At 34.8% G+C, this 26,839-nt stretch overlaps 1 protein-coding gene across 8 annotated transcripts in view; it reads left to right on the forward strand.

The window, feature by feature from the left end:
* Window positions 1-26,839, forward strand: part of GRIA2 (glutamate ionotropic receptor AMPA type subunit 2) — an 87,001-nt gene that overhangs the window by 53,382 nt on the left and 6,780 nt on the right. For 6 of the 8 annotated variants that reach the window (XM_021396468.1, XM_021396471.1, XM_021396473.1 and 3 more), the window contains exons 7-12: window positions 8,703-8,870; window positions 9,155-9,259; window positions 9,963-10,073; window positions 11,202-11,408; window positions 11,910-12,280; window positions 15,780-15,978. In XM_021396468.1, coding sequence (XP_021252143.1) covers window positions 8,703-8,870; window positions 9,155-9,259; window positions 9,963-10,073; window positions 11,202-11,408; window positions 11,910-12,280; window positions 15,780-15,978 — 1,161 coding nt within the window. Of the gene's footprint in view, window positions 1-8,702; window positions 8,871-9,154; window positions 9,260-9,962; window positions 10,074-11,201; window positions 11,409-11,909; window positions 12,281-15,779; window positions 15,979-26,839 lie in introns of those variants that run through there. The other 2 variants (XM_021396472.1, XM_021396467.1) reach the window with 2 other exon arrangements.

Raw genomic sequence — 26,839 nt, forward strand, 5'->3', positions numbered from 1 at the left:
TATGTTTTTTGGGGTTTACTTTTTTATGGATAGGAAAAAGAAATAAAAAAATTATTTTCATTAACTTCATGTTTCAGAGCACATTTTAAATTAAATTAAAATGCCCAACCTGATTTTTATCTTTGTTTACATAGTGTCTGCACAAGGAGTATATGGGATCGCACTGCTATTTGGATAAAAGTTATATTAAATTATCTGATAATATATAAGTGCTAGGGATATTGGGGAGGAGGAGGGAGTGGATGTATGCTACAATGCTTGAAGAGATTGGTGTATCAATTGCTGTGCTTCTTAGCATAGCTTTCTATCTTTTGTCCTTGTACACATGTTACTTGTCAGGTTCCCTTCAATTATGTGTAGGCAGAGAGATGTCATGTTTCATTGCCATCCTTGAGGGACCTAGAGGCAGAGGAGAATGATGACCACCACAGAAATAGGGCAAGAAAGGTCCTTGAGCAGTCATCCAGTCCATCTTCCTTGCCTGAAGGCAGAATCAAATATACCTGTGTAATTTCTGATGGATAGTGATTTCACAGCTTCCCCAGATGTTCAGTTTAAGAGCATAAACAGTCTTACTTTTTGCTTTTTTGTCTAACCTAAGCTAGGCTTTGTCTCCAGATCCCTTACTGCTTTGTCTGCTTCTTATTTATAAGCACATTATCCTTTTTAGCTGTCCTCCTGTATTTAAAGATGGCTGCCTTATTTGTCCTTGCTTTCCTGCCTGCTGAACTAAATAATCCCTCTTTCTTTGAATTTTCTACCCTCAGATCCTGTTGCTCATGTTTCTCTGGAACCTTTCCAGTAGGTACTCATCTTTCTTGAAACACCAGACCGGGTTCTGCACCTCAGCTGAGTGCTGCACTGTACTTTGTGTAGCTCAGAGCCAGTCTTTTCAGTACTTTTTTGTGATTCTCTTTTTCTCACCATCATGGCACAGTTAAACTACATTTGTCCTGAGATGCACGCTAACATTTAGGTCTTGTTCTGCATTGCTTTTCTGTACTGCTGTCTAAATTGGCAGACTCATAATACGTCTGTGCACTTGATCATTCCTATAAAATACAGGATTTTACATCTATTCTTGTGGAACCGTATTCCTTGCCTCTCCTTCTCAAACAAGTCATTCCTTTTTACTAGTATTCTAGTCATGTGAGTTATCCTGTGCTTCTTGGAATAGTGTATAAATGTCCAAATTATTGAAGTAGATTGTCTCTTTTTGGTGCCTTCCATGATCTTACTGAATAACCTTTATCTCTTTTGATTTTAAGGCAGTAATCCAAATTGCCACTGTTCATAAATGAGCTTATGCCACCAGTTCCAATGGATTCTAGAATTCTAAAGCCATGACAGCAAAATCTGCGTGAAATAGCTTTTTAATAGAATTTTTGTATTATTGATATGTAAATCAAAGTTGCTTATGTGCCTCTGGCAGGTAACTACAGAATCAAAGAATGGTTTGGATTGGAAGGTACCTTCAAGATCATACAGTTCCAAATACCCAGTGGTGGGGGTATTGTTAACCCTGATATTGCAAATGTCTCGTTGCAGGTAGTAGCATGGCAACTGTGTACTGTTATCCTATGTTCATTTTGCATTATGAAGTGCAACTCAGTGGAATATAGCCCCAAGTACAGTCTTGAAAATAGAGAAAAGCACCTATATTAAAAAGAAAAAAAAAAAAGAAAAAAAGATGCATTACAAAGAAGTACACTTTTCCAGAAGAATGGATTGTTGAAGACTTATACCCCAGATGCTGAGAAGAGGACCTGGATCAAATTGCTTTAAATATATATATCATCATAATTTATAAATTATCAATTGAATATCTTAATATATCAGTTCCAATCTTAATGCATAGATGACGAAAGGCTTGTTACTGTACTGTGCCTATATTGATAAAAGCGCAAGATAAGAAGAAAGATACTTGAAACTACTGTTTTGCTGCCTTTTTACAAAAGGACTTCTCATCTTTCAAAAGTAATGCTGATACACTCGGGCTACCTCAAATTAAATTTAGAATAAATCTGTTTTAACTGCAGATGTTATCAGTTTCTACATGTAATTCTTTAAAGAGCCAGTAATGCACAAATTTTGAAACATACCACCAAGCAGCCATGTAGCAAAACAAAATTTCAAGTCCAATTTTGATGCGTTATTTTGTGTTGGCATACGTACTGGATTTTCAGAGCTTAAATGTCAGGCTGTGCCTAAGATGATGTGTTCATACACATCCAAATGCTCCAACTTCCTATTCTTACTTACTCTTACAGTGGGAGCAGCCTTGGGTATAATTTCAGGCTGAGTTCATACCTTTTGAAGATTAATGAGACATGCAAAGTACAAAGTCATTCTACCTAGTTATGAGCTTTCATAAGCCAACTTTAAGCTTGGTAAATGCAAGAAGTATTTATTCGCTACTGGCATAAATATCAGAGAAACTACATGCAGCTCACAGAAAAGAATTTGTGGTTGCCTGGTTGAAAAGCTAAAGTAGCTCAGACTCATAGAGAACACCACTATCCTGGAAGGTGGCAACAACCTAACACCCACAGAAGCTATTTTCTCTGCCTTAAACTGCATCATGCTGATACATTGTTTCAGATGTTCAGATGTGTACGATTGTGTTTTAAGCTGCATAATCCCTTTCCCACATACAATCAATATGTAGGTTAGAGCAAAAAAATAAGTTAATCTTTCTTTTGATTTTTTGCTGTTAGTAGTTTCACATTTTCAGGTCTTTTTTTTTTTTTTTAGACAGCATACTAGTCTTCTAGAATTATTATGAAATCTATTTTTAAGTTTCAATAATATTGCTCAACTTAATCAGGAACTGAACTACTGTTTTTTGTTTGTTTGTTTGTTGTTTTTTTTTGAAATGTAAAACTGTAATCTTGCATTTGTGAAGTTTTTCTGCCTGTATTTTTCTGTCTTTCTGTGTTCTGGTTTCCTGATTGCTGGACATAAAAATACACATCTAGCAATGAAATGTTCTAGCTACCTGATTTTGCTGCAGTTTTGAATACCAATATTAAATCTTCTCTACTTATAAAAATATATATGAAGAACGTGGGTGCAGGAAGTTTCATTGTGGAAATTATACACTTTTTTTTAATGGCTTAGGGCTCCTTTGTGTAAGTAATCACTCATTCTAGGATACTATTTTTTAAAGAGAACTCGAAGAATGAAAGCAGTGGGTTGTTTGGGCTGTCTGATCTGTTTTGTCTCGGACCCTGAGAAAGAACCTATTGACCCAGATCCTTCAATCCTGCAAGTCTAAGTGGCTGAACTGTGCCAAAGGAAAAGTGCTTGCAGGTCTTCTAAGGACTGTAGCTCACTTTTATTCAGCCAGTGTCTCAGTTGCATACTTGGGTAGCTGCTTGTATTATTAGCTAGCATCTAGGGATGGCAGAGAAGCAAAAATGATCTGTTTATTATTCTTTGGAAGTTACTACTTCTTGGTTAAATCAGTGACCTGGTAAGACTGGCGTACTTAAGTATTAGTATTTTCCTTTTAATTACTTTGGAGCAAACAAGAGACAGTCTTTTTCCTAGAGAAAAAAGGCAAATACTTGGGGTATTTGCTGGTCGGAGTAGATGTGACTTGATCATATAGGTAGGCAGGTTTTGCAGTTTGTTTTTTTTTAAGACTTACTGTATTCAAATGACAGATTCTGGACATTTTTAGAACAGTGCAGTGTGTTTACTTATTTATGGTAAGTGAATTTGTGCAAGGTAAATTGTAGTATCATGTCCATGTACCTTGTATAGCCCTCCATTTATGATGATTCAGAGTACATTAAAACCAAGCTCAAAGATTTTGTGTGGCTTTATTTTGGAGGCTAATCTAATATTTCAATCCAAGGAATCTAAGGAATATGGAATTTCAATTTAGGTTAGTTTCTGCAGCAGTATTGTTAAACTTATAAGATAAATAATTACTAGAATTTATTCCCTTCAATCTCTGTTGGACTTTTGATTGACTAGGAGCAAAAATAACATAACTGAAGAGTATGCTGGAATTTTCAGATTCTTACCATTCATGTGGTATTATGAAATGGCTGATACAAAATATATAATCTCTAATGATAATTTTTTTGTTTATAATTTTCATTAATTACACCGACCATGAGTTTCTTCTAGAAACTAATATGAAATACATTTTTATAATCGTATCAGTAAGTTTCTTGGATAAAAGGTCACTTCACCAAAGGCATTTGTCGTAGATAATAACACTCAAATAACACCAATAAAAGAACAGTGGTTGAGGACTATATTTTAGTAAATATTTTAGAAAATCGCAATTTACATTTAAAAATGTTTATCTTCTTTTAGTCACATATACTTATTGATTTATCACAACCTTTAATATTAATTTTTGAAGTGAAAGTGGCTTGTGCCAGAACATATGAACTGAAAGAGGTTCCAGGGTGTTTCTAGGGCAGAGCAATTAAGAAAAAAGACAACACAGGTTGATAAGCTGCTCCCACATTGAGAGTGGCAAAAAGAGGTCATTGTTGCAAATGGAAAGCGGACAAAAAGGTATTAGGCTAGATTTTCTTCTTAGCTTTTAAAAGGCTTCTTCTGTAGACTAAGAATGTGACTGTTTTCTATTGCATCTAGACTTACTCTTACAAAATATCTTTAAATGCCCACAGACCTGAAAAACACACTAGTTAAAGATGCTTCTGAACACTCAGATTCATTTTTAGGAACGCAGCATAGGTTCATTGTTGATCTTATTTGAAGCCTATAATATGTGCGTATTAGTCTAGTTTGCTGTCACGTGCAACAGCCAGTTTTAATTTTCCAATTTATTGTATTTACACTTCAACATTCATAATAGCTCTTTCAAGTCCCTTTCAAATCTAATTTTTTTTCTACATGGGCAGATAGTAAATAGGACACAAGAGAACGGTTTTGAACTAAGAGAAGGGGATTTAGATTAGATATTATGAGGAATTTTTTTCTTAGGAGATGGTGAGGCACTGAAATACTTTCCCCAGATAAGCTGTGTGTGTCCCATTCCTGGAGATGTTCAAGGCAAGGTTGGATACATCCCTGGGCAGCTTTGGGATTGGGACTGAGTGGGCTTTAAGGTCCCTTCCAACCAAAACCAGTCTGTGATTCTGTGATTACATTTGAAGAAAAAAAAAGGCTTTATGGAATCATATGTGTATGAATAAAAAGGCATATGTTCTTTGTTGCTTAAAAGTCATTATTATTATCAGTTGCATTGTTCTGCTGAGCTGCATTCTTTTTAAGGTTAGAAGTAAAATTACACAAGTATATAAGATTTTGCAGTTACTTCAGTCAGGATGGGTAGTTTCCACAAACAATGGGATGAATTAGAAGTAATGTTTTCCATAAATAAATTCTGCAGGTTCAAATTCAAATAATTGGTTTTATTATTTCTCTCAAGCACCATGGACTCAAAAGCAAGTCATTGGTGTTAATTTTTTTTTTTCTGTAAGATCCATGTGCTTATTAAAGGAAGAAAATGTCTGTGACAACTTAATGTGTTCAAATTAACCTCTGTACTTTACTAAAGTATTGCAAACAGGGTGATAAAATGTTTAGTGAATCGTTGGAAAAAAAATTGCTGGTACAGAGCAGTTAGCCAGCCATTTGTATACCTGCAAGATACAGAGACTCACTTTTGAGTCTTTATTGTATATGCTGCTTTGATCTATATTTTGTTTATACTTGAGTATGCTAAAATTGTTTAAATATAAGGAAAAATACTGAACGTCTGCTTCTCCCCACTTACACATGCAACAAGGAGTGCTTCCTTTATTATCTCTCTTTGAATCTCAGCTCCAGCCAAGGAAAATAGTCATATCTGCTTTTTGATCTTGTTTTTCTTAACCCCTATTGATGATGTAGAGTTCCCTTTCTCTTGCTTTTCCAGTAGCAGTGCCGCCATACGTAGTGAAGAGCCCTCTTCTGTTCCTCTTTTAGTTTCAGCTATATAAGCCATTCTAGCTGAGGTCTCCCTGGTGTTTTGTATAGTAGAACTGTCTTCTTTGACTCAGTCTCTGCCTCAAATATCCTATTACTTGTTTCTTTCTCACCGTTCTGCTACTTTTGTTCAAAGTCCCCTTGGGTGATTTTCATTTGTTATACTGTGTCTACAGTGTGGACATCTATATCTGAGCTGGTTACCCTGGGCTCCTCTGATAGTCACAGAAGTCACTACAAAAGGAGTTAATGGAATCTATGGGGAAGAGTCATGCATGCGGTCCATGTTTCATAGAAAATAACAGCAAATACTTTGGCAATTCAAAGCATTCAAGTTTATATTATCTCTTATTATCATAGCTCCAGAATTATGATGATGCAGGGCATCTTTTTGCCTATTCTTTGCAATGCTTTAATAAATACAGGCAATTCTGCAGGAACTGTGTAATAATATCAATAGTATTTTCTATTAAATTTTACCCAGTTTATCATCTAACATTGGAAGTAACTGAAATGAAGTTAGTTTTACAGCATTGTAGAAGTAGTAGTCTGTAAGACCCCATTCCACTTCCAGAGAATAATATTCTAAGTAGTGCTCCCTCTGATTTTAATAATGCAGATTTAAACCTGAATGAATCTCTCATAAAATGAGGTGAATCAAGACAGTGACAATGCATCCTTTAATTCATGACAATTGTCTTTCCGTATACCGACATACAAGCACACTCATCTATTTGCATGAGCAGTTTATCTGTATGTTATCTCCTATTTATGGTCATGAGGTCTCTTTGTTTCAGTTTGTCAGTGTTAGGAACTACCTACAACTTAATGAATAAATGTAATAATCCCCATGAAGGTTATCAGGAGCTGAAAGGATATGCAAAATAAAGCAGCAAGAAATTATAATGGGACGTTTGCTTTCGTGACATCCCCTACAGCATGAAGGAGTAAAGTGTTTGTGAAACATTTTGAGATTCCTAGACTAAACATGATTTAACCTAAATTAGTATGTGTGAATTTCGTATGCGGTGACATGGATGTACATACAAATGGATGCGTATCAATAGGCAAAGCCCTACACAAACTGAATATATGACTGAGTTGTGGATATTCAGGCCACTAATTATATAATACAAGGATTAAATTATTGAGAAAATATTAAAATATCCCAGTGATCAAATGAAACATAACTGAATTGGATAGCATTACTGCTTCTCAATTTCAAGGTCTTATTTCCTCTGCTACTCGATGTGTCAGTGGTTTATGACAGTGCTGTATGCAAAGCTTTTCTCAAAATGCTACCATGTACAGCATATTTCTATAATGCAAACAGCTACACTTGAAGCAGTATTACTAGCCAGTCCCCATTAAAATGTTTCCGTATCTTCTCTTTTCTCTCTGTTACCTTCTCATCTATATGTCCATTCTCTTGTTTAATCACTTTAACTCCAGTAGTCGAAAGTAATGTCAACTCCAGTTAGTCTTTTACTTTATTTTTCTGTTCTGATCCTTTTAAATATTTCCATATGAGTCTCTGTGAGAACCGTCTTGAGAATATTCACATTAATCATCCAGTAAGCTTACACATCTGAAAAAGCGTTCCCCCTTTCTTTTCTTCCTCTCCAAGGTGTAACAGTTGCATTCAAAAATGACCTCAATTCAGAGGACTGCTTTGGTTAGAATTAGAACAACCTTCTGCATGGCTTGGGCTAGCTAATTAAAATTCTCGTTAAAGTCTGAACCGTTGAAGCTAAGAGGCAATATATCATTTCTCACTGCTTTACAGTTTATATATTTTCAGCATCTAATAGCCTTCATAGGGATCATTGCATTCATTCATAAGGCTGTAATTGGTTATATTCTGTTCCATATTTCCAAAAATGGGTCTTAAATTTGGAATGATTGTAACGTTCTGGACTCATAAAGTCCATCCAACAAAGTCTTCAATGTGTATGCACATGTGATTTTTGTTCAGTTAGTTAAGATGCAAAATTTTCCAGTAACTGAAGAGAACTACTTTTGACTGCTTAGCCCCAGCTTCTGATGCATAGATTCTTCTGTAGTACCTCAAAAGTTGTAAGGTATAAAGCTGTCCGATTAGGAACGTGGGGCTCTTCCTTGCCTGTTGTTCTTTGAGAAATGTCACGTCTTCCTCCAGACACCACAGCCCATAACTTATTTTTTTCAAAGCATTGCCAAGATATTGCATACTAGCAAAGAGCTACTCTCCTGAACTTTCATTTTTAATAGGTAAGTTAAACACATGTATATACCAGTATACACTGTTTGGTTTTGTGAGTATATATGTGGGATGAGATGTAGTACTGAGTTCTGTGTATAAATGCACCTCCATGAAGAGAGTAAGGAGAGTAAAAGAATTCTTATTTCTAAAGGCATACTCAGGTTAAATAGTGATTATTATTTTTTTTCCCTGTTCATCTCAGTAAACTTTCAGCCATATATGGACACCGAAGTGTTACAGCTGTGAAAACAGCTGTAAATTCTCAGTCTTGACTTATCAGCATTATCTTTCCCACCACTCTTGTGGAAAGCACTGTTTGTTAATCAGCATAGGTGCCCCTAAGATGATAGAGACCTCAAAACAAAAGAACTGGTCTGATTTCAAGGATGTTTTACTGTCCTCTTTATTTTTAATGTATTTCTGTGTCAAATGGATGGAGAGTTCTAGAAGGTATACTGAAGTTGAAGCTGTTTTTTAATGAGATATTTTCACTCCTTTTCAGTATACATCTGCTCTGACCTATGATGCTGTGCAAGTGATGACAGAAGCTTTCCGTAATTTACGTAAACAGAGGATTGAGATCTCCAGAAGAGGAAATGCTGGAGATTGTCTTGCAAATCCAGCTGTACCCTGGGGTCATGGTGTAGAAATAGAAAGGGCATTGAAACAGGTAGCTTCCCTAGAATGAATGCTGGGATGAGTGTATGTGTGAAGTCCACTATAAATGCTCGAAAAGAACTTTCCCATCTTCTGACCTGCCTGGATCTTGCTGACAATAATAAGGAAATTGACTCCACATCAGAAATATGTCCCTTTACTATTTTATGTTGGATATAAAAAGTGTCTAAACTGAATGCTTTTGAAAAATCAATAATTATTTGTGGAAACAAAATACTTTTTTCTAAAAAGGAGCAAAATTTAATTCTGTTACCACTTTCATCTTCGTCTATATAGGTTCAGGTGGAAGGTCTAACAGGGAATATAAAGTTTGATCAGAATGGAAAGAGAATCAATTTTACGATAAACGTCATGGAACTCAAAAGTACTGGTCCTCGGAAGGTAATTTGAGTTGTCTTACGTTGTCTTTAAAGGTTTTTTCACACTAAGCAAGGGGTTAAGGTAAGTAATGAAACACTACAAATGAGTTAAAGCATGAGTTGTGATAATATTTATTCAAAGATACATTCTACGTTGGTCTTGCAGAGCAGAGTAAAAGTACCTATTACTTCTTTCTAACAAATATAGTTTTTGTTTCTGGTAAGTACTACATGACAGTATTTTCCTTTCAGTTTTGTGAATTAAACTTCTTACTTTCTGATCTAGAATACTGAATGTGAACCTGTAATTGGAGAAATATACATCTGAATGACAAATGAAGGATACTGCTTTTCAGTAATTTTTCTTTAAATGTGATTATCTTTCTGCTCTAATTTGAAATCATTTGGGAGGAGGCATTTTATCATGTCTTCCTAATCTGGAGTATTTAATAACAATTCAGTCTCACAGCAGACAGCTCCTAAAACTTCTTAATATGTGAATGAAAATGATATACTTACATTAGACAAAACAACGTGAACAAATGTCATCAGTTCATTCTCGTTAATTTTTGTTATAGTAACTATAAATAGAGATATTTACACGGATAAATCCATAGCTAAAATAGTTCCATGTAAGCATAAGTCATGGGCATAGTAATAATATACTTAAACTTTTCTGGTGAAAGTTCATATTCACTGGTGTGCATCCTGTAAACTCTCTTTAGATTGGATATTGGAGTGAAGTGGACAAAATGGTTGTGAATCCACTTGATGGTCCTCTTGGAAATGAATCTTCAGGACTAGAGAATAAGACTATTATTGTCACCACTATTTTGGTAATTAACCTCATATTTTGTCAGAAGACTGTGTTCTACAGTGATTTGTTATTCTTGTTAATATTAGTTTATTTTCTGTTTATTTTTTGAGGTTGTGATATGTTACTCATTATGATACCTTAATAAAATGTGGAAATAAAGGAAATGTAGTTTGGTGTGCTGTTTTCTCCTGTAGAAGACAGATTGTCTTTGACTGGGAAATGAACATCCTAGAAAGTTATTTATTTTATGCCAGAAAACAGGAATGAAATACCTGCTCCTAAAAAAGAGCACTTTAAATGACGTAGCCACAGTGTCAATTATTAATTGATTGCTTATTAGAGGATGGATTTTGCCAGACAGGAAAGAGACTCATTTTTGCACTTCAGAATCTTAGCTAGCATGGACTCATAAAGTGTAAGATAAAACATTAAATGTTATGTTGTAGCTGTTTAAAAAACAACATTATGTGCCGTTACACAGCAACATTTTCCTATTAACTACAAAGTTTCTTTATCAATTTGGTTTAGTCACAGGCTAGTATAGTAATGCCAGTGGATGCAAGAATAGTTGGATAACAGCTGAGCAAAGGGGAGATGTATTCCTTTTCATATAACATATAACCCATTGCTTGTTTTGCTGATGATAGAACTCTACTACGTATTTGTAAGTATATATTTTTGTTTGTGGCAACTCAATAAAGTTCTAGCCTGGAGAGCCAGAAGTGTTTTTCAAGGTAGGAACATAGCTGCGAAATAAGAAATATTTTTATTTTATTAAGACAACAACAAAAGCAACTAAATTCTTTTGCCGCCTTCTATCCAAACTGTAAGAGAGAAAGAAACAGATTTTGGGACTTATTCTCTCTTCCCTGAATGCGTAACTCCTGTTAACATTCATGATCATTATTAACATACTGCTGTCAATCTCTATACCTGTAAGTATTGTTATTTGTATCCGACTGTGAAGAATGTAGCATTTAAATGTTTTACAGGACGCATCACATTAATAATTTACAGCTGACATAATGTCATCTGAATCACACATGCTGTTATTGTCTTCTCTTTTTTCATATGTAGAAAGAAAATGTAGTTATCTAGGAAATGCACAACTGCTACATTGTAGCTAAAGCACGTTCTTTCTGTGCAGGAGTCCCCATATGTTATGATGAAGAAAAACCATGAAATGCTTGAAGGAAATGATCGATACGAGGGCTATTGTGTGGACCTAGCTACAGAAATTGCTAAGCACTGTGGATTCAAATATAAGCTCACAATTGTTGGAGATGGCAAGTATGGGGCCAGGGATGCAGACACAAAAATATGGAATGGGATGGTTGGAGAACTTGTTTATGGGGTAAGACAATCTATTATAATAAAACAATTTCAAATGACTGATGGAAAGTGTGGGATTTGGTTTAGTTTTCTCCCTGAAGTGGAAGAAAATTATTTAATTCCTCTGATAGAGAATTAATAGCTTGTGTTAGAATAAAAAAAAAAAAAGTAAGGCATGAAATTGGATTTTAAATGCAAATGAAGTTGGGAGGGAAGTGAGTACATATTTCACCTTTCTTAGCAGGCGAAGGGCTTTACAAACACTTTTAAATGCCATATACTTTTAAAAGGGCATATGTAAATTGGGAAGCTTGGAATATGTCATCCATATGGTTGCATGTATTTCAGTAAGAAGAGTTTCAAATAAAAATTTCTGCAATTTTCAGTATGATATTTTCAGTGAAGAGAATGTTAGCAGTATCTGTTGTCCTGTTTTGCACTTATGAAATGCAATGGAAACTAAACCATTCTTTGCTATGATCATTGTATTAGCTATTATTTGCTTTTCTTTTTTCCTTTACAGAAAGCTGATATTGCAATTGCTCCATTAACTATAACACTGGTGAGAGAAGAGGTGATTGATTTCTCGAAGCCCTTTATGAGCCTGGGGATATCAATAATGATCAAGAAACCTCAGAAGTCCAAGCCAGGAGTGTTTTCATTTCTTGATCCGTTAGCATATGAAATCTGGATGTGCATTGTTTTTGCCTACATTGGGGTCAGTGTAGTTTTATTCCTGGTCAGCAGATTTAGTCCATACGAGTGGCACACAGAGGAATTTGAAGATGGAAGAGAAACGCAAACTAATGAATCAACTAATGAATTTGGGATATTTAATAGTCTGTGGTTTTCCCTGGGTGCCTTTATGCAGCAAGGATGCGATATTTCGCCAAGGTTGGTTACTCACCTGTTTCAACTTTGTGCATTTTAGGTCTCATCCAGTGGAGGTTCATGGTGCATATATTTTCACTTGAAAGAAATCCACCAAAAATCACAGAAGCCCTTGAAATAAAAGTGGTTTTCTGACACTAGGTAATGATCAATACTGTGTTAATGTTGATCATATGTTTGCCAAGTGAAGTTATATATACCATGGAGAGACTGTAAAATGCATAAGGTTCAAATCATTCCATGCCTTCTTGGAGGGGTACCGTGTTTTTGCTGCATATTCCCATTTTACAGTTGACAGTGCATTTGGTTCACAACAATTGTAATGGGAAAAAAGGGTAAAATACTAGTCATGAGCTACACAGGCAGCACTTTACCACTAAAACTCACTATGTATCATAACAGTTATTAACTGTTTTTCCGTAAGACAGCTTTGAACTGAAATGGAAATCACATGATGGCTCTAGTTTATTATGAATAGTTGCAAAACATTGCTGCTTTTCTGTGGCCTAGTTTCGTGAAAGTCACAAAGGAAATTGCTAAAATGAATGTGAAGGTCTAGTTTATAAATGCTTAATTCCTCATGGATTTTCACCTTCCCTATTAGGAACAACAGTGAAGCACTTCAGCTAATTCCTTTGCAGCTCACTAAATATTCTGCTTCCCTTGTGTGTAAGTGGTTCTAGCCTTGATTCAGCAGTGATGAGTAGGTAGATAAATACTACTTGCTGCTGGAAGGAGCTGTATTAAGAAGTAAAAATAGGGCAACTGGGTTTTAGCAAATTAAATCAGATCTTCCTAACTATAGCTATCAAGTTAACTTTCTCCTGAATGTCCTAAATTAAGATGGAATAGGTCAAGTTCTAGGGAGTCTAGTGATTGTTTTGCAATTAAAATCACCCAAAAGAAGCATTTTTTAATATCCCAAAAGACAACAGCAGATTTTCAAGTTCTGAAGAAATAGCAGAGCACTTACTGTGTGGGATATTTAGCAATTCTGTTTAAGCTACTCAGAGAAGTATGTCAGCCTTTATGATGAAAGATGTGATAGATTTGGCATGAAACATGGTAAGAATTGTGTGCAAGAAATGAGACAATGAAGAGAGAGCAAATTTCTTCAGGTCATGAGAAGCTATCTTAATTTCAGTCCTTTGGGTTTTTATATTGATTATGTACTTAACAAGTTTAGTTGTCTGCCAAGTCTGCTATTAGCTATAAAATTATTGTTACTGAATCATGGCCTCAGTAGAATGACTTTTTTTTTCAATTTCACTGGCTATTAAAGCATAACAGTTGTGCAAATTTTGATAACATAGTAAAGATGATGTAAGAATATAGTAAGTGGCCATCGTAAAGGTGCATGAATCTGAAATGATTTTGGAGATTGACATGGCAGATTTAGTGCCACTGAAGTGTTTAAGAACACTTTATTTCATTACAAACATGTTTTGAGGAAGATATTTAGTTTGTATATTATATCTGTTTATTATGAAAATATAAAAGGGCTGTGAACACCTCAATAATTTTTGTTCTTACACTAAAACTAAACATTACTGATCTGACATATGAGGTGGTTACTCTTGTGGGAGTTCAGACTACGATATAATTATCAAATTTAGAATGTTTTCAAAATATACATTAAAAAATGAAAGCTCTATTTAACTGGAACAAACAGATTGGAAAATTTTGAATACAAATGGCCACCCCAAAAATTTTACTTACAAAAATGTAATGTGGGATCATAATTTCTGCACTCAGCTTATTCTTGTTTTACAAGGTCAGTAACAGATCTTTGCCAACAGATCCTGGCTTTTGAATTTGATGAATTATCATTTATAGTGGATGTTATCAATACAGTATATGATATGATAAAATTAACACTGAAGTACACATAGTCATAGATTTTTACCTTGCAAAAATATATTTATCATGTAATTACATCTTTCAGTTGTAGAATCATTATGTTCTCAGGTTACCTCCATGTCAGAAGTGACAGAAAACATATTTACAGGATATATTTCAATATAGAAGGAGTATGAAATAACTTCTTTTCTATGGTCCTTTTTAATAACATATACTGGACCGTATCTAAATTGATTTTCATGTTTGGGAATGGATCAGAGAGTCTGTGGTAGGTGGAGGGGTGGACAAGAAGATCTTAGAGGCCTTTTCCAACCTTAATGATTCTATGATTTTTGCATGTCTCAATTATCATAGAAATCTTCTACAGTAAAAGCTAGCAAAAATTACTTGTCCAGATTTTTTTCAATTTATTTTGGTTCCCAGTTTAATAAATCAGCTTTACATGACTATTGTGTTTAAAATTAAAGAACACTTGAAACATATATGTAGAAAGACAAATAGACCTATATACATATATAATATATATTCTGTCCTAATTAACTTGGCATCTCATTCACAATACTGTAGGCTAGGTGAATGATTTGTGATTTGTTTACTTAATAGGTAGAGGAGACATAACAAGACATACCTAACCTACTGCAGTGTCTTAGTACTAGGCTTTCAACTACATGCACGCTTCTGCCAAATAACTAAGTACATCTCCACAGATTCTGTACTCTTTCCTATAATGTCTTGTTTGGAAACAAAGTAGTAGGTAATTTCAAACTTTAAAAGATTTTTAAAGAACAAGTTTGACAATGATGGCAGTATCAGTAATTCTATCAACTTTTTAGTACTGAAAGCTGGTGAATTTTTCTAGTTGTGTTCTCTATGCTGTTCCGTATTTTTTTTGAGTTCTCTTTTCTTCTTTCTTCTTGAGCAGGAGATGCAAACAAAGATCCGTAACAGCCTACCTGCTGCAGTTAGGAACATCAATTTACTATTGTTTAAAAAATACACTTCTCTGTTTTTTCTGCATTATCAGTTTGCTTGTGTCATGTCTAGTCCCCAGTTAGTTTGTTAAATGCTTGTATCTTTCAAAAGCTGTGTGCACTTGTTAGTTAATGGATATTCCCTGGGCCAGTTTTTATTGCAAATAATGCTATTTGTTTCTTAGTATAGACTGTCTGCAGCAGCATAAGACACTGTTTTGTGAAAATCAGTCTTTGTGTGAATGTCTCACAAAAACAAGCAACCTAAAGAGACTTAATGTTTAAATGCATACTGATTTATCGGGAAGCTCTCTTTTACTATTTTTGTTTGATTCTTTTCGTTTCACACAAATTTATATTAGAGGGAATGACAAGCTTATGTGTTAATATAGCAATTTGAGATAAGCAGTCTCATTTCAGGACATTCAGAACTTTGAAGAAGTGGATCACTAAATTCTCCCTAAAGTAAACTCTGGAGCTCTGATTCCAGCGAAGTTGAGGAGATGTAGTGGAGTATGCATTGGTTTCCTATCCTTTTAGTATGTAGAACTGCAAGATAACTTGAAATGCCTGCCAGTAGTATAATGCATCATTTGCATAAAGCTGATAACATGTGTTCCTTTTTAGGACTTTCATTTCACTTTACAAATCCATTTCATACTTGTTATTAGATCCCTGTCTGGGCGCATTGTTGGAGGTGTGTGGTGGTTCTTTACCCTCATCATAATCTCATCCTACACGGCTAACTTAGCTGCCTTCCTGACGGTTGAGAGGATGGTGTCTCCCATTGAAAGTGCAGAGGATCTTTCCAAGCAAACAGAAATTGCTTATGGGACATTAGATTCTGGCTCCACTAAAGAGTTTTTTAGGGTAAGAATTTCTACTTTTTAGATTTCTGTTTTGTTGCAACTAGGTCTTCACTCGTGTAAATGTTTTCTCCCTAGGCATTATTAAAAGATTGCTATAAAAATGTGATATGTACAATCTAACTTGAAGATATAAGTGTTTTAGTTTATTCATTATCAGAACATTTTATTATTTGTATATAAACCCAGGGGCCATGTTAAAAGAAATGCAAGGTAAAAGTAACTGCAAGGAATTACCTAAAAATATTCCACTGTAAAGAAATTAAAAAACAAGACCTGATCATAAAATGGAGTTGATATTGTTTCTCTAGCCCCTAAGACAGTAGCTAACAATTTTAAATAAGTCTAATAGTTGTGCTATATTTTAGGTAGTCATGCAGTGAATTAGAATGCAAGAAGGTGTACAGTCATGATTTAATAAATATTTCCTATTTTTCAAGTTTGAGGAGGGGGAGTGGATTACAGCCCTGTTTGCTGCTTTTGGAAATACATGCCTACTTTTGAAAACAGTTGTTATTTGCATTTGCACTACAGTAATGCTTTCTAAGTCTGTCAGTCCTCTATCTCAATGTGTTGCAGTGATTGCAATCAGCAGCAGAAAGACTTATTAAGTTCTGCTGCTGATTGCAATCCTGCTGATCTAAACCAAAACTAAGATCAGATATGTAAGCTAGTAAAAGCAAGATCGTTCCATGCTAAGAGTATTAGAAGTGATTAGAAGCATACAAATGTATTTGTTTCTGAAAGCATAAAGCTTTTAAACTGTGGCTGTTCTGGGGATTGAATGCCAACTAACAGGAGGTCAGTTCTTTTGAACAGTTTCTCTTCAGAGATTTTCAGACTTGTATGATATATGTGCTTGCATTTGTATGTGGTATTTGTGCTCCTAATGTCAGATTCACTAATGTTGGCTGAGATACTATCTATGGTGGTCACTTAATAGAATTAGAGGGTATAAATCCATATATGTTTTCCCAAGTGCACTTTTACATAACTGTTCCTGGTGATTACTTGAGCATTAAGAACTTTATAAAAATCAAGTGTGGGCTTTGTGGGCATGTTCTTCACGTTTTTTGGTAAATGATATTATTTTCAAGTGTGCTTTCTATTGGTGGAATGTACAGTGTATACCTAAATCTTCACTAGTTAGAGCCCTCATTTCTCAGCACAAAAAAGTAAGAGTTACTGTATATTGGTGATAAGAACAGTAAACAGAATTTGTCTTATTACTAAAACGTGTTTTGTGATAACCTGAGTTGGAAGGGACCCAAAAGTATCATCAAGTCCAACTCCTTACTCCACACAGGACCACCCCAAAATCAGACCATATGTCTGAGAGCTAGACAGCACTTCAGCTCAGTTTAGTTAAAAAAAAAAAAAAGCTGAGGCAGGTGGGTTAATTGAGTAGTGAAGGATGCCAAAAATGAGAAAGGAAAAGTTGTTATTGGATTACAGTAGCCTGCTACCTGCTGAGGTATGTAAGGATGAAATTCATCAGCCACTAAAACAATAGAAGAAATAATTGCTGACTTTAAAGTTTTTATTTGAGGCTTTGTTTTTAATCTGTGATGAGAATCAAAGGTCTGCCTAATGATAAAAGTGCTAATTTGATCAGACTCATACCATATAGACTGAGATTGACATGGTAATAACTTTCGTAATCTAGCTTCTAAATTCATTTCTTGCAAAACCTTACTTCCTTTGCTTGTTTCTTTGCATACATTTTCCCACAGCTTCTTTTAAAATACACAGACATCCTTCTGTCAAATTGTATCTTTCTGCCTATCATAAAAAGTGAAATATCGTATAAACTATAAATCAGTTCATGGTTTTAAACCTGGAGCACTTCAGGTCAAGAGGAATTTTTTCACAGCATTGCAGCAACTGAGAAATGAATGTGCCACTGCTAGATCTGAATGAATTATTTAGTCAGCAATTTACTTCAAGAAATTCATTGTCTGTCTTCAATTTTTGTTTTTCATCCTGGAAAATCCACAGAATGCTTACAATATCTCTGAATGTATTTGTTGTTTTAACTTCCAGAGTTTCATTGGCAAGCATTTTTATTTTCTGAATGAATCATCAGTGCTAGCTGAATCCAAACAATATTCAGTCTCCTTGGAAGTACACTGAGGATATTTAGTGATCGTTCTTCCACATTCTTCCATCATGACTTTTACTTACAGAGAGGATAGTACATATCTCATCTAACTTTGGTTTTGTGGTAGTTATTCTTCTAGACAATGCTATTTTTCTGTTCATCTCTGTGAAGAAAGTATGTCTAAGGAATAAAATACTTAATTTGTGTTACCTGGTATTTTTAAGAAGGAGTGAATCACCATTAGGATATATTTGGGTTTTTTTTGTCATTTTCCAGACATGAATTCTCAGCAATAAGATAAATGGTTAAACATAAATGAAAAATTCTATTCTGAATAGCCGAGTATATGTGTATAAATGGGTTAAAATCTTTGTCCAGCTTCTGTAAATGCTTAAATAACATGAACTTGTTGAGAATGTTGTGTTAGCCTGGGCAAGCTGGGGATGTCACATTAGCTTGTTAACTGTTTTATGTCAGGATTCTAGTCATCTACTCACGTAGTGTTGATTGGCACCGAACCATAACTGAGGATGAACCAGGAGTTGTAGTCCAGTGTTTCTACTGCTTCCTTAAGACAGTAAGCAGAAATGTGCTACATCCTGCTTAGATGCAGATGATTTTGACAGTATTAAAAAAAAAAAAAAAAAAAGACAGTAAAAGTCTGCAGGAACATATTATTGCATAATAATAATGTTGTTGATACACAAATTTTCTTCAATGGCAAATCAGTTATGTTTCTTGACATGGAATAATTTTCCTCAGGAAATCTCAAAGTTGCTACTAGAAGGTTTTCAGAGTTCTGTTACCGAGCTGGGATGTTTTTCACTTCTGGTGTTTACTAGTGGCTCTCTCTTACAGATGGTGCTTTTAGAGTTTTTCTAGTGCAACTGAAAGCCTAAATAAAGATCTATGGTGCACTGTGGTTGCATTTTCTCTTCTGGGTTTACTGCCTGAAATAATGGGCAAAAAAAGAGAAGAAATTGTGTGTGGCTGTGCTTTTCCGGAGGAGCATTGTTTTTTTTTCAAATTAGAGATGGAGTAACAGTGACAGTGTGAACAGGACTGCAAGCATACCTTGAAAGATGCAAGGATCATTTCAGTTATTTTGTACAAGCACATCATCTTTACTATTTGGTGGAGAGATAAATGGTGGGACAGTGGAATTTCATCTCTCTGGTAGGTACTGTCGACACTATCTACAGTCACATGGTATTTTTATCATCATTGATCTCTCAGCAGCTGCTGTGAATATGGTTGATATTAATGGAATTAGCCAAGATATGTGATCAAACGTGGAGGGGGAAAAGAAATCACTAACCTGAGAAGAAAGACTACAGCTCCTCTAACACTGCTGAAATTAATTTTAAAGAATTGTGTATATGTGTTAAATTCCTGAATTTGCTGTGCTAAATGTCATAGGCTATGATAATGGAAGAAAGAAACAAAGTACAGCTTGTGTAAGTATGCAAGCTTAATATTCAGCAGGACATGTCCATGATTTCCATCTGCTTGTAGACTTATGGAAAATGAATGTCAAAGTGATATAAACAGACACAAATCTAATTCCTTTTAAATTTCAGTCATGTTTTTGCTGTTTGCCCAGCACTGTTCATCAAAAATATGTACAAATGTGGTCGACAAATGAAATCAATTCTTCTACCTTCTTTTCACTTCAAAAGATGAATTGCAACTTGTCCTGTAAGGTCAGAAGACATCTCAAAAAGAAAAAGTGACATGCAGAGCAATAACTGGACTAATTTATATTCTCTCTGTCTGTGTTGGTTTTTATTTTAAACTTTTCATACATGTTTGAATCAACAGTGTGACATGGACAGGTGAATCTGTTTCATTCTGTTTTGATGACCTTTAAGAATGGATCCTCTGCCAAAGGAGAAGCAAGGAGAGTTGCTCCACAAGGAAAGTATTCTTTAGCTTTCACTTAGCAAAGCAGGAGTCAAGAGTTCCTCGATGAAAAGTTAGGCATGGAAAAAGCTGGAAGTGTAATAATTTGTTCTTCATAGTGAGAAGCCAGCAGCAAACATTGGAAGAGCTGATGGACGCTTCTGAGTCATTTCTCCTGAAAAAGTGTTGTCTATTGGGAAGCAAAGAAAATTTCGCTAAAGATTAGTATTCTTTTTTCTGAAGACCTTCAACACAGCCCGGTGCCTCTAGATTTATAAATACTTTGAAATATTTCTGTAACTTATACAAGTATTTAAATTGGTGATTATTTTATAAAAGGTTGCACAAAAAGAGAAAAAGCATATGGCAGACAATCTGTGAGTCTCAGTCTGTCTTTGCACTGGAGATATTATTCAAGCTTCTAAAAAATACCGTGAAATCTCTAAAATCAGGGAGAAGAAACACTGATTTAAAGAAATAAAAATTGTTAAATGGAAGTACTTCAGCTTTTTTTTTGTTTGTTTGTTTGAGATGCAGAAGAATTGCGCAGAACATATATTTCAGAGCTAAATTTTGATGAGCTCCAGAGAAGCGTTCAGATGATGGAGACTAAAGACTCAGTTATGAAATTGTGTAACTGTTGTCATGGACTGTGCTCTGCGCCTTGAGCAGCAGAGGCTGTAGGACTGACATTTTATGTATCCCTGACAGAGATACAGTTAGAGAATATTGGTTTGACTTTTTAAGGTTTGACAGAAGAAAAAGGTACTGAGATAATGGAAAGACTGCCATTTGAATCAATAGCATACAAGTGAAGACATGGTTATACTTTTTTCTGGTCCAGAGAGTTCAACTGATTCATTTTCAGTTGCTTTCTTGGTTTTCAAAGTTCTTATGTCTGGGCAACACACTTAAGAAGTGATTTAGGTCATTCTGAAAGTTTACTTCAAAATAAAGAATGCAGTAATAAATATATATATATTTTTTTTTTCTCAAGGCAACTCTTTTTCTGAGAACATTCATTTCCCTCTCTACATTACCCAAAATACTGATGTTTTTTTTGCTGACAGCTCAGTGAGCCCAGTGACCAAAATACTGTGGTGCTTCAGAAACTTGGTTTTCTGCAGTACCCAGTTTAATTTCAAATTACTATTGGCATAGGATTTATTAAAAAGAAAATGTTTAATAGAATTTTCATTTCCCATTGGTAAGAGCAAATTGTGTCTGATGAAAGAAATGTGTTATTCCATGATCTTCTCTCTCAAGTGTTCATCATTTTTTTTTTTTAAGATGTTCTAAGCCAGGAATGCTGTGAACTAGGTAGTTTTGTGCTGGGTGCAATGAATTTTCAGCACTATATTTTGAAGGTTCTCCATTGGTGTGAAAGAGTTGCACTAGTCCTAGGGGCAGATCATCCCATAATATCACTCCTGTGATTGTTAGAAATTTATTTTCCAGCCTGAGTGTTTTATAAGCAGTTTGTCCTTAGTTGTTACAGTACATTTTGATCACAGTGATTGATTTGTCTTCCTTTTCTGCTGTTTTTTTCCAATTGAAAACCTTCCATTTTCTTGCACATTTTCTTATTGGTCCCAAAATGCTGGACCACGCTTCCAACCTAGAAAATTTCATTTCATTTCTGTCATTCTAGTGCTCCAAATTTTCCACTTCTCTTATTTAACAAATGATTTCCTGTTGTTTGGCTTGATATTTTTGATCAACCCAATTTCCTTTCTTGCGATTTCAAGTCATTTCTATCTTCAAACATTTTCATTCTGAAATGTGAGATGAAGGAGGTGTGCGCCATGCTGTACTTCTACAGCCCTTTTGGTTTGTTGCTTTTAATGACTTTTCATTATTGTTAAATACCTCTAGTATGCTTGATTCTAGAGTTTGGTAATAGCATCTACAGTTCACTATGGAATCTGCGATTTGTGATAAAGTGTTTTGTGTTGAATTATATAGTTTATTCTTCCCTGACCCATCCCATACATAAGTGCAATAAGTTTTTTGTTCTGTATCCATCTCATTTTGATCACTTCCACATTCTCCATCATATAATAATTATTCTTTCTTTAATTCAATCACATTTGAAAAAGTAAAAAATAAAAAATAAAATAGAAATTTAGATTATGGTGCCATACTTAGATTTTTTTTTACCTTCCTACCACACAGCAGATACACTTTCCTTTCTCCTACTCTCTTCACTCACGAGGCTGGAAAATCTGCTACTGTTTGCTGTTTCTTCAGTTTGTACTAATACTCTTTCCTTTATGTTATCAGATTTCCTCTGATCAAATCAAGATCCTACTTACAAATTTGCATTTGTAGTACAGTAGTGCTGTAGTAGTAGATACTGCAGCATGACAGTAGTATAGCTGTCTCTGTATCAGATTTGTTGTGGTGAAATTAGCTTTAGGAGTGGGCGGGAGATTTTTCTTGTGACTTTAAAATTCTTATTAATAAGACAAAAGATTTAAAGTGTTAAAGATACTTTAAGTATTTCAATTTAAATTATGGAAAATGGAAAGCTTGTAAAACTGCATCTTAAAAGCATTCAATTAATTTTACCAATAATTAATAAAATTATCAGTATTTTTATTTTTATTCACTTTCAGTACCCACCCAGTATAAACAAGGTTAAGTATTCTAAAATATTTAATCTTGAGTTAATTAAAAAGTCTGAAAAAATAGTTTTATCCTTTTTTGGGGTAGTGGGAAGGAAGGGGGAGTGTGTCAATTGATTTAGTGTGTAAACTGGCAAGGTTTGTTTCTAGCTGAAGTTTCTAGCTATTGTTGACACTCTTAATTTGTGTCCTTCGGTATGCGAAGTCAACAAGATCTTAACACAAATCATAATTGAGAATTAAAGTTCTGCACCTGCAGTACAAAGATCATCTATTAGAATCTATTCTGTAGTCTGAGGAGATATTTCTATCAATGACATACTAATTACAGCACCCCATTTTAAGAATATTAGGTCTTTGAATGTCAAAATGGAAAAGTTATCTGATAACCTACAAAACACACAATTAATTTGATAAAGCTTTCCATAATTTAATTTCCTAATGAGTTTCTTAATGGAGGCAGTATTTTACATCTAAATGGGATGTGTATTCTGTAATGATTTTGATAGTCATGATACACAGTGGTGACATGATACTCAAAAAAAGAAGTATCTATTTGGATGCTTTTATATTTTCATAGAAATTGTAAGTTAAGGAAAAGACATGCATTATGAATATTAGTGTCTTTTACTTACACATTGCTAATGATTGTAATAACAATGAAGTTACTATTAGCTTTTAACATTTCGTCTATATACTTGAGTGTCATACTGCAATAGCAGTGAACTACATCAGTTAAGAGCAATGCAAATATTTTCCCTATTCTTGTATACTTGTAGTCAAATAATGAAGTAATTTACTTGGTTCCACTATTTGGATAGCATAAAAAAGTTAGGAATGGAGTTCATGTGTGTTTTTTAATGGAACATTGCTGATCTTTTATTTTATTGATGTCAGATAAAAAGTATTTAAGGAAGAGGCATGGAAGCCCAACTTGCACACAGGGCACCTTGCATTCACAAGAATTCTGTTTCCCCATGGTGTAATCCACTGTTGCTGATGACTGTGTACTCTTACAGGTGCAGTTTAAAGAGATGAGAATCATTTCAGCAGGAATAATATATGTGCATCTATAGCACTGACCAGGTTTAAATAATGTATTGCTGCTATTTTTTCAAAGTATTTTTGAATTAGGATAGGTGCATAGAATAACCATGCGTACTCGTTTATCAATCAGATAATGCTGGCCCTTTGAATTCACTTAGATGTATGTACAAAGTGCTAGGTGAAGGTCTCTTTGAACACTGTCCTTTTTTTTTTTTTTTTTTACATCCTTTGGTATAGCTTTTCATATAAAAGGCAAATTTTAGAGGAAAAAAAATGTTGAAGGAAATAATGTTCCTAAAACAGAAATTACTGCTAGGAAGTACTCTGTAGCAGTAGAAACAAGAATCATAAATGTCTCAAGTATTCCTTGGGTTGCAGGTCATTTTTCTTCCTTTACATGGGTCAAGACATACCCCTTGACTGGTAGGGGTCAAAGCTATGAGCAGTATGAACTCCAGCATGATGTTTTTTCCAGTGTTCATGGCTGCGGAAGACTGTACAGTCATGGAAAAAAAATGAGGATTGTTTTCTGGTGATGTTTTTCATTACATGTTTTTATTTCTGTGGTCACAGAATCAGGTAATTTACCTTCAGTGATGTGGCAAGGAACCTGTGAGCCATCTAGTGGGAAGTTTCTTTTTAACACTTGACCATTTGAGAAATCTTTTTCTTATGCCTTTTCCCCTTCGGACTTCCAGCACCAGCTCCTCAGTCTGTAATGCAACTGCCTTCTTCCTTCACATTTACTTGTTGTGATCAGAGATGGGAAGTCGTTGTGGGAAATGGGGAGCTGTATTTTACTAAGGTTGAATGTCGGAAGCAGAACAAACTTAGCTGGATGTCTGTAACTTTTATATATATGTATATAAAACCTGTAAAAGGTCATTGAAATAAACTTGGAAGCCATGCAGTTAAGGAAGCAAAGGCAGTTAAGTCAGTTTTAGAAGCTGCTTCTGATAGTAACCAAACTTGAATGAAATATTTATTTATTTATTTATTTAGTACTTGAAAGTTTTTACAATGAGGAAATAATGTTTTAAATGTCTGCATAACCTTTTCTCTTCGACAACGCAAGATTTGAATGCCTTATAATGAAAGTTGTGTTGACAGGCACTTAGATGCCTTAAATGTTTTCTGATTTGAGTTGAGCTGAAACCTCTGAGATGGTTCTAAACTAGTCCAACTTTTTTTCCTGTTTTATAGAGTACATCTATGATAATTCATTAGAAATCACTGTAATCACTTTTATATCACTGCTGGAAGCTAGATTTCCCTTGCCGGCTTTATAGTGGCAAGTCCCATATAGGAAGCGGGATCTGTGCTGCCAAATGAATGATGACCTGTGAAGCAAATGGGATGGAGCATCTGGGTTTAATTAGATGGTAGATTTAGAGAGTGAACTCAGAGAAGAATGATCTCCTCTATATGAGGTTAGGGACATCTCAATTCAACCCTGAGTGGACTATGAGTGGAGAAGACTGAGCACCTTGAAGAGCTAAACACTGGTAGCTTTGCTTTCAGGGAATTGAGCAGCACAGGGAATAGATAATAGGAAGCCATCCACTTTGCTATATGTGCATTTACAGTTTACACTTTATACACTCTAATGGTATAGGAGTTGAGTTGCTCAGATATTAAATAGCCTAACAGACTTGGATCTTCAGGTTGAATTCTCTTTCAGCTTGGAATACTACCTACCATCTCAGTGGCATTTATCTGCCTATCTGTGTATCAGGTAAGTTATAGGCAAAGTGTAATACTGGATTATTACTGATAGTTTCTAGTACACAGTGATAGTTTACACTGTGAACTGGCTTTTCAAAGATGGTGCGTTATGAAATTTTTCAGGCTTCCTGTAGATTTTAGAATCTTTTATTTCAGGATCTTCCTGGATGGAACAAGAGCAATGCATGCTCAATATGGCAGATGTTCCAGGAATCTGAGAAACTCGCTCTGCCTTCAGCATACAGTTGTGTTTCTCAGTCATCCTAGTCATGCTCAGTATATCCAACCATTTTGATATTAATGGGTATACTGAGTATGTGTACAACAACAGACCAGAATATGCAATAGTACATCTGCAAGGGAACTTTCAGCTGTGCTAATGTATGCGTAGATGCTGGTAATAGTTCGAAAACTTTCAATGGCTGTTAATACTATCAGAACTTTAAATGCTAATAGATGAACTAAGATGAGAAAGGAATCTGAGCCTTAGAATCTTTCACCACAATATTTCAGGACAGAAAAGTAAGGGTAAGTATGGGGAAATGATAATGCTGTAAAATAGGAACAGTGAAGACTCAGGAGACAGGGAAGACATTTCTCGTGCTTTTATACTTGGTTCATTTATTTTTAAAATGATTTGATTAAAGATATATTTATAGTTTAAGTGCTGTTCTGAAGGATACATTACGTCTTCAGTGGAGAAGTATTTCTCATACATTTTATTACAGCAGACATTTGGTGTATTTACACATACAGTAGTTAAGTCTCACAGGACAACTACAAAATAAATGGTCCTTGGTTTTCTACAGCAAAGTAGAAATGTAATATTAGCTGTGTTATATGCAACGTGGTAATGCACTCATCAGTATTTTATCCTTTATTGTTCTTGTCTACTTCATATACTGATTTAGATTGTCTCTTTAAGAAAATCATCTAAGTTTCATTGTCAACTCTCATTTTATAGACATTTATATGCTTTATAGACATTTTGATCAGACAAAGTGGAATGTGAAATGCTTGCACACTTAGGTTTTCTGCTCATCTTATGTAAAGAGTGATGATATATACATATGCTTGCCTTTTTCTTCGTTAGAATGGTACAGTATGTGAGAACATGAGGAATCCAGCTTTATATAGTGTTTTCCTCGTTGTTATTTGTTATTGATCCTGACCTGTCATGTATTTTTTTTTTCTTTGATAACAGTTCTTCCCTTTTGGTGAAATCTAGATAGCAAATTTTGTTCCCCCCCCCCGCCCCCTTTTTTTTTCCAGGTTAAGATGTAACTATCAGTTGGTAGTTATAACTGCCACTTATAGTTATAACTACCAATTGGTTAAAGCAAGGGAAGTGTGCTTTAGATCATACTCCTTCTGGGAAAAAGAGCCTCATTTTGCCAAGTTAAGTTAGTGAGGCATGCATAGCACTACAAGTAAGAGCAACCTTGAAACAGGTGCCTCACTAT

This window comes from Numida meleagris, chromosome 4, assembly GCF_002078875.1.
Source record: "Numida meleagris isolate 19003 breed g44 Domestic line chromosome 4, NumMel1.0, whole genome shotgun sequence".
Taxonomy (NCBI): Eukaryota; Metazoa; Chordata; class Aves; order Galliformes; family Numididae; genus Numida; species Numida meleagris.